We start from the raw sequence: 15,055 nt of genomic DNA on the forward strand, positions 1-15,055 counted from the left end.
TTTAAGGTTGTAAAACATATCTGATTTGGTAGGAATAAAAATGTTGACTAAATTCGACTAAGAAAAGCCTTAGGGAATGGCTACCTGAGAATCAGACACAGGAACACCACCATTTATTCCTTCTGGAATTTTAAATGGACCATGTCTGCACACGTGACGGTCTGGCTTCCCACTGGTCTGAGAAGCCTGTGTCATGTGATTGTGGGGATGACAAGATGCTGGGGCACCGAGAGGTCACAGTGACGCCCAGCCTTCACTTCCATGCTTTTTTTTTTTTTTTTAAAGATTTTACTTATTTATTCGACAGAGATAGAGACAGCCAGCGAGAGAGGGAACACAAGCAGGGGGAGTGGGAGAGGAATAAGCAGGCTCATAGCAGAGGAGCCTGATGTGGGGCTCGATCCCACAACGCCAGGATCACACCCTGAGCCGAAGGCAGACGCCCAACTGCTGTGCCACCCAGGCGCCCCACTTCCATGCTTTTCTGATCCTGCTGACTACCAGGGAGGGGATAGGGCCCACCATCTAGAGTTTCAGCCAGGCTCAGTCACCCCTTCTTTTTGCAGTGACCCAGTATGAATCCATAGTTCCTACTCGGGTCTGTCCTGGGCTCCAGATTAAGACAGATTATGGAGGAATTAACATCTCCTTCCAGAAAGCTGGGCTCCTCCTTTGAAACGGGGCCCTGAAATATTTTCAAGTCTAGGTTTTTTTTTTTTAAGTTTATAATTCTTCCTGAGAAATTCTCAATAGGTTTTTAAAGAAAAGAACCACAGATTTGAAGGATAATTTTTGTCATGGAATTTATTTGAAATTAAAAAATTAAAGGAGCGTGTTTTGTTGTATACTTCGTAATTATCTGTTTCTGAATTTATTTTATTAAGCTACTTGCTTTAATTTGAATGATTTAGAGTCCAATTACCTAAATTTTCATTGGAGTTAATGGTAATAGCATGTTTTATGACCTCAAGTAAAGCTTATGTCTCATTTTTTAAATTTAAAATCAATTAATTAACATTAGTGTATTATTAGTTTCAGAGGTAGAGTTTAGTCATCAGTTACATATAACACCCAATGCTCATTATATCACATGCCCTCCTTAATGCCCATCACCCTGTTACCCCATCTCCCCCCCCCAGCAAGCCTCAGTTTGTTCCCTATAGTTAAGAGTCTCTTATGGTTTGTTTCCCTCTCTGATTTCGTATTATTTTATTTTTCCCTCCCTTCCCCTATGTTCATTTGTTTTGTTTCTTAAATTCCATATATGAGTAAAATCATATGGTATTTGTCTTTCTGTGATTGACTTATTTCACTTAGTGTAATACCCTCTAGTTCCACTCACATCGTTGCAAATGGTAAGATTTCATTTTTTTAATGGCTGAGTAGTATTCCATTGTGTGTATATATGTGTGTGTGTGTGTGTGTATTGAGTAATATTCCAGTGTGTGTGTGTGTGTGTGTGTGTGTGTATACATATATACATCTTCTTTATCCATTCATCTGTCGAGGGACACCTGGGCTTTTCCGTAGTTTGGCTATCGTAGACACTGCTGCTATAAACATTGAGGTGTGGGTGCCCCTTTGGATCACTATGTTGTGCAATTGCTGGTTCGTAGGGTTCTCATTTTTTTTTATTAGTCAAAATGAATTAGTTGAAAGGATTATTTCTAAGATTCCTTCCAGTTCAAAGTTTTATTATTCTGAATTTGGAACCTTAACAATGTATTATTTTATTGATCCAGTAATAAAATACCTGAGAATAATTTCCATGCTGCTTTTTCCCCCTTCTCATTACTAAGATGAAAACTGACATATAATTTCTCGTGCGAATGATTATCAAGGGTCTGCTTCTTTTTGTCATCTGAAACCATTCAGAGATAAGACTGTTCTTGAATATTAGAGGTCCAGAATATTACCTTGTTTTGTGAATAGTGGTAAGACAAAGGGTCCTTTCTCCATCTGCAAAATGAGTTATGATGTTTGACCTCTGTTATACATAGGGTTCAGTTGGTATAGAGAAAAGTTGGATGCCTCACAATCAAGAGACAACATAAATTCAAGAGTATTTCCAATCATACAGTCTATGATTGTATCTTCATTGTCCATCGACCATTCTTCTATCTCTTCTTCAGACCTTCCATTCAAGACTTCTGTGTTGCTTCATAAAGCCAGTGGAGGAACAGATGTACCCTCCAGTGAGCAACAGGTCTATGATTCAGGGGGCCACTTGGCCTCTAATGCTAATGGACAACAGCCCTCTCTGGTGTGGAAGGAAATGAATGGTGGTGGCACAGGAAGGAAATGATGTCACTTAAAACTCCACTGTCCCTGAAATTTCTGGGGTGATGAAAATGGTGTAGCTATTAATTGTGGTGGTGCACACGTTACCCTGGTGCATACATTTGTCAAAGCACATTAACTGTATGCTTAAAATGGGTGCTTTTCATTGGATGTAAATGATACATTTTTGTAAAAAAAGATCAGCTTTAAAAAAAATTGGCTCAAGACAAGGAAGCGGGGCACCTGGGTGGCTGGTGGGTTAAGCGTCTGACTCTTGATTTCGGCTCAGGTCATGGTGTCAGGGTCGTAGGATCCAGCTCTACCTGGGCTCGGCCCTCAGTGGGGAGTCTCTCCCTCTCCCTGTGCCCCTTCCCCATTCACATGCTGTCTCTCTCTCTCTCAAATAAATAAATAAATCTTAAAAAAGGGGGGGGGGGAGAAAAGGAAGAAAACAGTTCCTTTATAGGTAACCAGACAAAAATGGAAGTCAGATGACCTGAGTTGATGTCTCAGGAATAAACCCTATTCCTTAAGGGAAATCTTAAAATACCTTTGTTTCTACCTTCTCTGGTGGGAAAGCGAAGTTAAGTCATTCCTCCTTTTAGTTTCCACCCTGCAGTAAAATAAAGGAGTAAGGTAAAAGTGACTCTTGGTCTTTTGAGTCTTGATTGCTTTGAGGAGCAGGTCAAAGCTGCAATTTTCTTCCCTAGAAACGCGTACACACCAGAACTGAACACCTTGTCAGGGGCTTCATGGCTTCCCCTTTCCCCAAGGTCCTCCATGAAACTACAGCAAAGAACGCTTGCCTTAGCTTGAAAGTGAACCCAACGTCATAGGTAAGGGTCAAGGAGGAAAACGTAGTATTTGTTTTTAGCGCTTAGGTAGCTTAGTGTGCTAAGTAACGGAAATACACCGCCACACAAAGAAAGCAATCCTTGCCCGAAAGGAGCTCCCGATGGTCGAAGTGTCGACCCTCAGTCAGAGTTAAAGATTACACTCTTACTGACGCCAAACACCATTTGTTCATCTGTCAAGCACTGCGCTGTGTTGTTCCTAATTCATACTTTATCTGGGAATTCATCACTTGAAGATTTTGCTGCCAAAATGCTTCTAACACCTGGGATAGTATCATCATGGGGCTTCTTTTCAGTTCTCTTTCCTTCTCCCCACTTCATCCTCAGGGTTCCTGTCTAGATGAGTAGTTCACGTGTAGGAAACTCTGCATTCAGTCAGCCTGGCTTAGAATTATCAATACCTTCTTCTCTGTTGCCATCATGGAATACCTCCTGAAGTGTAGAGATACTCATATCGTACTAGTTAGACTCTTAGAAGTTCAGGATTTCCTGGGGCCTCCCATCACCAGGTGGCCACTGACATGGCTCCGGTTTGCTGCCTGGCTCCTGGTTTGTTACAAAGAAAGCCTGCAAGGAAGAAAGAATCTATTTGCTACCGCTGCCTCAGTTTCCCTTTCCCTTCCTTTCCATTGTCTGCATGTAGAGGGTTGCTTAGTGACCCTGGTCCCCCTTTAGTGACCTGTTGGTCATGGCAGGGCCACTACCAAGATTCTAGATCCTGCCTGGTAGAGAGGCTTCCACCAGGGTTGAGCTCAAGAACCCACACTGGGTGCCACGGAACCACTAAATGGCCACAGTGATCCAACGTTTATATTCAGTACTAAACAGAAATATATTGCTGTCCCCTCTCAGTGCCAACTTTTTTCCAAATAGGCTCAGTGCACGATGACATTGAGCTGTGTGACATGCCTGGATTTCACCTTTGCGGCTGCGATTAATAGTAATTCAACTAGTGGGCCCGCTAATTGATTTCTCCCCTCCTTCCACAGAACCACGATGGCAGTATTGACTTCCGCGAGTATGTGATAGGCCTGGCTGTCTTGTGCAACCCTGCCAACACAGAGGACATCATCCAGGTGGCATTTAAGGTACTGTTGGCCCCACTGAAAGCCTCTGGGTCTGCCTTGCGAACAAGAGTTTACTTGAAGCGTGTTATTTGGAAATCAGTGAAATCTGTTACATGAGTTTATAGATCCGCCACGACATGTACACGGGGGTAATGCAATTAAGACAATTGCTCCTGAGAATAAAGAAAACACAGGCATCCCCTTAAGCACAAGGACGGTCTATGGGAGCAGCCCCGTGAACGGCCACAAGAGTGAAGAGCCGGTGATTTCACAGATGAGCTTTAGAAAGGATTTCTTTCCAGCCTCTCCATTTTGAAGCCCCAAAGTGCAGTTTATAAATAAACACCACCTGTCACCAGCCATCCTAATTCACCATCTGGAAAGTTCCCATCTTTCCTGATTTTCTCACTCTGTGTGCCAGAGATAATTTTAAGTGCTCTTTTCTGGGTGGGATTTATGTTGTGATGGGGCCAGGTGAGCATCACGATACACGTCCCAGGTCCCCACCCTGTAGGTTTTCCTGTAGTATCACATGTATTTCCACAGCAACATCGGGGAAAGGGGGGGCCGATGAGTAACACCCCATCCCCAGCGGACTGGGTGGTGGTCCGAACTGTGAGGACTCCGACTCCATTTATCACGTCCATGCCCAAGAGGAGCGGGGAGAATACACTCCCAGAGTGTGTTTTTGGTTTTTCTGAGATAAAAGGTGCTTCATCTAATTAGTATTTAAGAAGAGTGTTTGCTTCCAGTTCTAAGGTTGTATCGTCTGCTCTCAAGTGAAACAAAACCTTGATTTCCCTGCTTGACTTGGTACTGAGCTATATAGACCGACTCATCCCGACGTGGCTGTCTCTCTGCTTCCGTCCGCCATGACAACTGAGGACCTTCCCCCTTCCTGTTTCCTACTCTCCTCTTTCCGTGGATTCTGAGAAGAATATCCCACTGTGATTCCGACAGGTTTTCTTTCCCCTCCATCATCTAGAAAAGCGCTCTTTCTCCAAGAGTCCTTTCTCACGTGTTAGAGGCCACCAGGGCAAGCCTCAGGAATGTTCGCGCATTCTGTCATTGACAGAGACGTCCCCAAGCTTACTTTTTATTTCACATTGGTTTAAACTGAGTTAACTGCAAGGCCCGTAAAGAACTCAGTGGTTGATGCTTAGCAGATGGTCATAAGGCAAGGGCCAGAACTTTTTCCAAGTTTAAAACGTTTGGCTTTTACAGACTTATTCATCATAAAACCTAAAATTATACACGTAGCTAACTTATTCCAATCCAGATATTTCTGTTTCTGTTTTGGGATTGTGTACGTAATTATAAGTTGAGCTGAGCAAACGGTCACTTTGGGTTTACCAATGAAAGACCTGATAGAAAATTTGGCCCTCGATCCCAGTAATTATTGTTTTTAAAGACGTCGTGAGATTTTTCTCTAGCCTAGACCTTGGTTTGGTGTGGAGGAGGGAAGCAAGGAGGTCCTTAAACTATAATTAGCTCTTTTTCCAGTAAGACGAGGGTCATGCTTTACATTGCTTATTTTTTCCACATTCTCTTTTAGGGTGTTTGATGTTTTTGAAAATATTTTGGCACACTTGTATTTTTCACGTAGTTGTATCCTTTTATACGCACAGGGCCCTGTCACTTCCTTTTATCTGGGAAGCCCTTCACAGTGAACTCCCCATCCTTGAGCTCATTTCATCATCACAGAAACCCGTGGAGATGGATCAGCCAGAGTTCTTCAGCTGTGAGCAATGGGCATACACTGTGTCGTAAGGCTGGGGAGGGGGCTCCAGGGTCGACTCAGAGGCAGCGAGGGCACAGGCCCCCACTGTGGCATCTCCAGCTCTGCCCTCAGTCACCCCCCAGGAAGGGTCCAGACGGCCTTGAGCCATGTGCTTGCTGGAAGGACAGGATGTTTGGGCTAAGAGTCCCACCATAGTCCATGCAATGGACAGATATCATTCCCCCAAAGGACACTGGGCCCTTGAGCTTCCCACCAGAGCCCAGAGCTTGGGATTTACCTGAAGTCTGGGAACTCTGCAGCAGTGAGACTATGGCGAGTGATGAGTAATGGAGGGAAAGTGAGCATTTGCGTGAGGGGCACAGTCTGGGTAGCCATGATGAGGCCAGATGGAGAGGAAGTAAAAAGCACCCAGTAAGGACACTCGAAGGGAATTTCCACAGAAGCGACAGCCACCAGAACACCAAGTGTGACAGATGAATTGCCAAGGATTCTGTCGGGATGGAAGGCCTCTCGTGAAAGCTCAGAGCCTGTGAGGAGCGGAGTCGGGTGGGATCTCCCGGCAGTTCCTGCTGGAAGTCCAAGGCCCATAAAGAGCCCTGAGCTGCAGTTTGTGCAAACAAATGTTAAGTCGCTTGTCACTCTGGGGCTGTCTTCTCTTTGCCCTGGGGGCTGAGGGACAGAAAATGGGCAAGTCTCTGCTTTCTGAGCTGGTCAAGTGCGGGTGTTCTCTCCCACCCTGCTGGACAGTTAAAACATGAGTCGATTTGTGCTTCTGGTTCTTTCCGTGATGCTCACACCTTATCTAATGCCTCTGGTTTTCTGGTTTTGGTCGTGCGTTCAGTCAGAAGTAAAGGTCTTAACGGCAGGCGCTCTAGATGTTGCCTGCCTGGATTTGGGTGCCGACTGTTCCACCGACCCATTGTGTGACCTTGGGAAAGGGACCTAACTATCTAGTGCCTCAGCTTTCGGGAAGACAGAGCTAATGACAGCACCGACCCTGCGTAAGGCCATTGTGAGGGTGAAATCAGTTAATACAAAGAAAGTGATTTGGACACTTTTGATCGGGGCCTGCAGGGAATCAGTGCTGGCTTCGTTTAAAAACATGAATGCCCAGGGGCGCCTGGGTGGCACAGCGGTTAAGCATCTGCCTTCGGCTCAGGGCGTGATCCTGGCGTTGTGGGATCGAGCCCCACGTCAGGCTCCTCTGCTATGAGTGCTTCTTCCTCTCCCTCTCCCCCTGCTTGTGTTCCCTCTCTCCCTGGCTGTCTCTATCTCTGTCGAATAAATAAACAAAATCTTTAAAAACAAACAAACAAACATGAATGCCCAGGAGAAGATTTTGAATTTGGGATATTAATTATCTAACAACTATCACTGTCTTGCTGCTTGACTTCAATCTGTCCCACCTACCGCCCTTTCCTCTCGGCCTATAAACATGTTCAGACTCTCCCTTCCTAAAGACAGCCTCCTTTTGTGCTTGGCCGATGCCCCGTTTCCCTCCTTCCTGTTATTCCAGGAGCCCATGATGGTTGCCTCCACCGCTCACCTCTCTTCGTTCCCGGCTTCCCATGACCACCTGGCCTCCTGCTCCCCAAAGCCATGTTTCCCAAAGACATCCGGATCTCCTAACTGCCAAACCCAGCAACCCTCTTTGCTTCTGGCCTGGCCTCGCTGTGGTGTCTTACTCAGTGGGCTGTTACCGCTCTCAGACTGTCTCTGTCTTTCCAGAAAGCCTTCCTGAGCTCCCAGTGGCATGCTCCTCATTTTCAGTTCTCTCTGAATCTTTTTTTTGCCAGCTCCTCTTCCCTGCACACACTTGAACTCTTGCGGCTCCCCAGGCTTCGCATTGCTTTTTGCATTCTCTGAAAATAAGCTCCAACACCCCCAGAGTTGGCGGTTCTTCCCCTAAACCATGGCTCGAGCCTCGACCATTCTCCTGAGCTGAGATGCTGTGTCTCATATGTCCCCCAGCACCTCTGACTCAAGTCTAACTTCTCCAGGTCCAGCTTTTGATCTCCCACTCTGGGGAATGGACCCCACTCTCCCCCAGGTGCCCAAGCCAGAGTGCTGCCACCCACTGTCTCTCCTTCTTGCCATCCCCACAGGGCCCCGACTACTGGCCAAGCCCTGCCTTTGCTTCCTCGTCAGTCTTGCCCCTTCCTGTCCTTCCTGTGTCTCCACCCCACACTCTTTATTGCTTTTCCCACCTCTAGGCTTTCCAACCTACTGACTCTAATCCATCCTCCACACTCTCAATTCCCGTATGACCACACCACATCCCCCACAATCATAATCCCACAGAGTGAGGTGAGGCGGCCCACATCCATCATGGCATGACTCCTGCTTGTCCGTCCGTCACCTGGTCTGAGCCCCCGGCCATCACTGCCAACCCCTGTCTGTTCCAGGAGTATCTCTTTGTGTTCTAAGGCCCAACTCAATCTGTCACTTCGGTAAAGCTTTCCGTGACCTCTCCCGTGGGATTCATCTCGTTCTCCACAGGACTCCCACACCCTTTGGTCTCACTGTTGTTGTAGCCTGTGCTTTCCTTCTGTCTCTTCCCATGACCAAGCCAGCTGTCTCGAGAGCAGCAAAGACCATTCTTCCTTCAGATACATCTCCCTCTTCCCTGGCACAAAAGTTGTGTGACTCACTAAAGAGTTCATTTTCTGAGATTAGTCCGTATCATTATTGCCCCGTGGGAACTCAACCTTGTATTTTATTTCCTCTTTCCTTCAGCTCTTTGATGTTGACGAGGACGGCTACATAACAGAGGAAGAGTTTACCACCATTTTGCAGGCCGCCCTTGGGGTGCCCGACCTGGATGTTTCTGGTCTCTTCAGGGAAATAGCCCAGGGAGATTCCGTTTCCTATGGTGAGTAGGCGGCTTGGTTTCTGCTTTAGCTGACCAGGAGGGCATCCCGACTACAGATGGACCCTCAGGCAGGAGTGTGGTTTCCTCCACTAACTGTACTAACAATAGAAATAACAGGAATGATGATGGTGACAGGAATAACAGTAGTAGTGGGATGAGAGGAGCTGATTACTGAGGACTTACTTATATGCTAAGCATTCTTCTAAACATTTTAAATAAATCTTTACAGCAATCCTATTTAATCAGCACTCTTAATATTATTTTATTGAGATGCATGGAATTTAACTTATCTAAGGTCATCAGCTAGAGAATGTCAGAGCCAGGATTCAAAAACCAAGAAAGTTTGGTTTCAGAGCCTGGACCTCTACCCTCCCCACCTTATCTCTCATCTGCTGCCCCTCCTGGAAGGGTCTTTTCCTTCTGCTATCACCGCGGCCACGCAAAACTGAGCAAGTTAGCTAGAGAGGTTGTAACTCCGCTAGGGGGGTACGGACTGGGGCACCAACAGTAACTGCAGCAGCTAAACGTCTGTCTTCACATTTGCCGTGAGCTGCTTAGTAAGCTTTCATGCAGGCTTGTTTCCTCCCGTCCTGTAGATGGCATCCCTGTGAAGTCGGGACCATCATGGCGGAGGAAGACCCTGCAGCCAAATGGCAGGTCCATCCGTCAGGGACCAAGCTTTCTCCAGATGGCTTGAGTCCACACATCAAAACAAATCCCACATCAGTTTCCATGTACTTCCCAGCACAGTCGTGAGAAAACCACACCTGAGTGGAGAGGCCTAGGTGATTGTTTCCCTGTCTTGGCTTTGATGTGGTCATTCACGGCAAGTTGGCTTCTCTTCCCCCAGCCTTTCCCCTCACGCAGGCTGCAGGGGGATTCTTCTGGAATGCTTCTTTCCTTGTGGTGCTCAGAGGGTTTCAGCTGTTAACTTTCATGGGATGGGGGAATTAGATCACATACTTCTCTCACTGTCTGTTTTTAATTAGTATCATTCTGCCTGCCCTTTATTCTATTTTAGTAATTAAACACCTAGGGCACTTACTCTGTTGAGTTCATGGAAGGAAAGAAGGAAGGAAGGAAGGAAGGAAGGAAGGAAGGAAGGAAGGAAGGAAGGAAGGGAAAGTGGGAAGTACATACTGAGATAAAATGTATGAGTCATACACCCCATGTGCACTAACTCTTTGACCATTTTCCTTTCACAAGTAAGACTCTTTATTGCTCTGAGCTGCCAAATTTGGAACAATTATTTGGAGTAACTATTTCAGTGGAAGTTATGCCATAAATGTTTTGTTAGGTAGTCATAACTTTACCTGTTGATTTTAACAAGTTTTTAGGGAAATCTGCTTTGTTTTCTGGAATTTGATCTTTTTAGAATACATAGAATATCTCTCTTTCCCCAATATTATGTCAGTTTCCTTTTCTGCAGGAATGTTGGGAGGTATTTAAGTATGATTTGTAAAAGAATAGCTATTGAAATGTATCAGAATATGACCATCTAAATTGTTTTCCTTCTCAGTTTTCCATTAGCCAAATTAATGCCCAAATTCCACAGATTAGCCAATTCATAGAACTTCTGGAAATGAGTTACTTTTTTTTTTTTTTAACGAATTACTTCTTAATGGCGCTGAGATCCCCAAAGAAGACAGAGACCTTGATCTTTTGAACAGAGCACAAGTCTTGAAAGACAGACATTGGTTTCAGTAGATCAACTCTCATGTTTACTTTCCATAAAAGTCACATAAATCCTCGGTGCCACAGACTTGTGCAGATAAACCTTTATTTTGGATGTTAAGAAAAAAATATCTAAAGACCGTGTTAATAGTTTGCCTGATTTGGAAACATTTAAGTGGTCTATTAATGCAAAGAATGATTTGGACTCAGTCCAATGGCTTCCTCATCACTGAGACCTGTTTTGTAGACTCTGGGTTATCAAGAGGTTTAAAAAAAAATAGACAGAAATAGAACATGGGGTTAAGAATCTTTTTATTATAGAGCCAAATAAGTTGCTGATTCCAAGTCTAGGCTCCTTTTGCTGTATGAGGTCAATAAAGTTTTCCCCATCCAAACAGAAGAGGAGAGAGGCATTTTGGAGTGGAGGAGAAGCACACTACAGAAACTCCAGGTTATTGGAGGCTCGATGTTCAAACTCTGCTGGCTAACTCAGTTACCCTTCTAGACCTCTTCCTCAGTTCCTAAATCTAAAACACCCAAGATAGAGAGAAGCCCACTACTCCAAGGTCTTGTGCATTGATTATGATATATTGTACACTCTACTTGCCTTTATGGATCATAAGTCAGGGTTCAGCTTTTCAAGACTGTGTATTTACATACCAGAATTAAGGGTTAAAATAGTTTTCAAAACCACTAATCGAAAGTCATGGGCAATAGCATTTTTAAACATTTTGCATTATAAAAAATAACGGCAATACCGAAGACTGAGTGAAACATAAACACAGACTCATAAAGTGAGTACTTGTGTTACTACTGCTCAGGTCAAGAAATAAAGCTTTTCAAGAACTCTGGAAACCCCCGTGCACCGTTACCCAGCGACAGCCCCTTCCTCTCTCCTAAAGGGGGGAGTGCTGACCTGACTTTAGAAGGCGTACTCTAACTTGCTTTCCTTTTTAGCATGTCACCCCAAAATCTTTAAGTATAATGTGTTAGTTTTGCCTGAGTTTTAGAACTTCACATAGTGGACTCCTACAGTCTCTGTTGTTTTGTATCCGGCTGTTTCCATTCAACATTATGGCTTTAAGACTCGTCCACAGTGTTACAACATAGCCGCTCCTTCGTCTTCATTGCTTTGGAGCTGTTCTGTCCCATGAAAATGCTTCAAGTCTCCATTTCTGCTGTTGACAAGCACCTGAGTGGTTTCCATTTCTCACCTGTCAAAAGTAATGTTGCTGTCAGCATTCTCGGGCCCATCTCCCAAAACACAGCACGCACACATTTCTCCAGGTTATACACTTCAGAATAGAATTAACGGGTCACGGAGTATGTGAATCCTCAGGTTTACTAGATAATGGAAAAACTATCCTGCAAAGTGTCTGGACAATTTATAAGAGTGGAGTAAGAGGATTGGGCAATAATTGTATTATTAAGGCCGTATGAGTCTGTGTCATGCCAAAGGAAGATTCGCCTCTATTTATTGGATTTTGTTTGTTTGTTTTTTCCCCCTTTTAGAGGAATTTAAAAGTTTTGCCTTAAAGCATCCAGAATATGCTAAAATATTTACAACCTACCTAGACCTCCAGACATGCCATGTGTTCTCACTACCAGATGAAGTCCAGCCAACTCCCTTGGTCGCCAGTAATAAAGTCAGCCCCGAAAATCATGACGAGAGTACCTCAGACAAAAAAGACGACTGAAGGCAAATGTTCACAATAAGGAAAAGCTTTTACTTGAAATTGCGAAGGCATTTATTGATAGTGTTTTCAAAGTGATTTCTGAGTAATAATGATGTTGAAAACAGAGAGCTTTTTTTAAAAATAAAAATGATAGATTTTCTTATTAAAATGCTTTTATCCACTATGTATATTATTAAGTAATATTCCCTTTATTTTATGTTCTGTTGTGCTCTACCGATTGGTTCCCTGGTGATAAATATGTTTTTATGGATTTTCCAATCTAATTTGCAAAGGCAAATGAACAGAATGGTCTCACCTGTTTACTGATGAGCATTAATCAGCGCGGCAAAGAGTTTTAAAAAGCGCAAACACTTTTTAATCTACTTGTCTCGAAAGACATGAAGTAATAGTTACCTCGAATCCCTTCCCATTCTGGAAATAAGTACATTGCAGGTTTTATGCCTCTAACTTCACAGATGCATTATTTCCATTTCCGGTTCAGTTTCTTGGATCACTGAGTATGATGGATTGGAAGGGAGAGCTCCCAATAATTCGATGAGACTACTTAGAACTCATATTCTCTTTATTGCAGATTTCCTTACCCACCTGCTAAGGAGATGATATTGTTTTGTATGATCTACAATTTAGAACTTTGTGTTAAAGAGCAAGACTATGGCCAAAGGCTAAATGGGAATTGCCTTATGGTAGGTAATCTTGACTGCCTGATGAGAACATAACATTTGAGTTGGATAGGTCAGAATGTAGGGCTTACCCACTGACTGGGTCAGATTTGCTCCATTTATTATAGAGTATTGGAATTAATGCATTTTACCATCCAAGTGGGAGTTTTATTTTGTTAAGCATCCTCTCAAATTTTAGAGCTTGTCTGAGACAGCTACAGGGAAAACACAAAAGGTTCCAAAGTTATCAAAAGCTAGGGAATCCAAAAACCTACTTATTAAGGTGAGGCAGCAACTTAACCCCCTGGCAGGAAGGTGGAAGTGACATCTTTCCTTCAGGTGAGGCAATAATTTCCCCCAAGTGCCATTTTTATTGGATGTCACGCATCATACCTATTGTCAATGTCATCCACATTTTGAAATTTGAACCAAGAACCAGTTTATATAATGTAATGCACAAAAAATAACAGGCTCATTTCTGAATTCTGTCTTTGAATTCGATCTCTTTGTCTTTGGCTGTGTTTCTGAATATATTGGCGATTTATCCCCAAACTCATTTTTTAAAGCCGTTTGTGAGGGTGGGAAGTGTCACGAGAGCTGAATCATTATTTCAAACTAGTTTTACACATTAAACTGTGCGTGTTCGAATTTAATGGGTGAATTTGGATAATTGCTTACTAAAATGTGTTATCCTTCAGTGTATAGGATTGTTTGCTTTTTCTATGTCTTAAAGCAGTTTAGACAGAGTATTGAATGAGCTGTAAACAGTTGCTTAAGTAATTAGAAAAGTACCTCTCTATAGTAGTGTTTGCACACACAGTGGAATGAATGTACAACTCAGATACCCTGATTGCTTTTCATCATAGAAAAGCCACATTTACTCCTATTAATTATGAAAACAGCAGCATTGTAAATGGAAATTTTTCTGTGAGGCTCTTGAAAACGAGCCCCTTGCTTTCCCGTTTTAAAATAACATCTTAAGCTCTTCCAGTCCACTTCTGCCAATGTAATATTCCTATTTTATTATGTTACTTGAGTAAACAAACCTGCTACATAAAATTCTTGGCAATTAAAAAATTCTGGTTTTGCCATTTTGTCTCAAAGGTAATATTACCTTGTTAATATCATGGTTTGAATGTGTTTGCATATTTATGACTGTGATTAATCATTCTTGTTTGCATTTAAGCTTTATGAAATGTCAGGCATGATGTTACTCTAAATGAAAAACTCAAATTTTAGCCAAAGTTGCCATAGTTAGTGTTCTTAAAGCAGTTGACTTTCGGCTGGTGGGGTGTGCGTGATAACACGGTCACGATCATCGGGATCCCTATAGCCTCGGCCTCTCCTGCAGATTTCCTTCAAAGAGGCTTTTCTCCTCTGAGAAGTTGAAGTGAGGTATTAAATTGCGTGAAATCAGTTCAGTGCACTGTGGTTTCCTATAATTGTCTGAAAAAAAAATAGGTTGCTCTTTGAAATGAGACATACTAGATCCTAAGTCCTCTAAACCATAAAAATTTCAATCAGAACAGTCCTGTTGCAGGATAATGACGTGTTGCGTGCTTATGGACCAAACTGCTAGCATTATGTGTATTTCATACTCCTCTGCCACTGCTTCTAGAGTTTCGGAAGGCCGGCTAGGATCGCTAGCAGGGGTACCTATCACGGATATATAAAAGAGACTGCCTCCCTTTTAGAAGTGATGTGGGCTGCTGTGTGCGTGAGGCATAGCAGTGCAGATATCGGACTGCCGGACTGGGGAAGTCTCCCCTTCACACTATGGCAAATGCAGGGTGGGTAATTGGCACTCCAGGCAGGGTGGACAGGAGGGCTCCCTACCGCAAAAATCCTTGTGTACGGGCGCCCGGGTGGCTCAGTCAAACTTCCAACTCCTGATTTTGGCTCAGGTAACGATCTCAGGGTCATGAGACTGAGCCCCCGGGTTGGGTTCCGTGCACGGCACAGTCTGCTTGAGATTCTCCCTCTCTCTCTGCCCCTCCCCCTGCTCATGTGCTCTCTCTCTAAAATAAAATAATAAAATTTTTAAATCCTCGTGTATTTGTTTGTATATAGCAATCACGAAAGAGGATAAAAAGTCATCAGTCAGAAACCATTCCCTAGGAAAGCAGACATACTTAGAATCTCCCCCCCCCCGCCCCTTTTTGTTCTGTTGGATAAACTTCCATTGTTTTGTTGTTAAAGTGTTACACCAGA

General features: G+C 43.7%; 1 protein-coding gene across 1 annotated transcript in view; it reads left to right on the plus strand.

Annotated features, from left to right (window-relative positions):
• Window positions 1-13,935, plus strand: part of LPCAT2 (lysophosphatidylcholine acyltransferase 2) — a 62,922-nt gene extending 48,987 nt beyond the window's left edge. Inside the window, exons 12-14 of the mRNA XM_002912240.4 lie at window positions 4,124-4,222; window positions 8,679-8,814; window positions 12,001-13,935. Coding sequence (XP_002912286.1) covers window positions 4,124-4,222; window positions 8,679-8,814; window positions 12,001-12,185 — 420 coding nt within the window. The 3' untranslated portion in view covers window positions 12,186-13,935. The remainder of the gene's footprint in view (window positions 1-4,123; window positions 4,223-8,678; window positions 8,815-12,000) is intronic.
• Window positions 13,936-15,055: the final 1,120 nt, after the last annotated feature.

Source organism: Ailuropoda melanoleuca, chromosome 12, assembly GCF_002007445.2.
Source record: "Ailuropoda melanoleuca isolate Jingjing chromosome 12, ASM200744v2, whole genome shotgun sequence".
In the NCBI taxonomy this organism is placed as follows: Eukaryota; Metazoa; Chordata; class Mammalia; order Carnivora; family Ursidae; genus Ailuropoda; species Ailuropoda melanoleuca.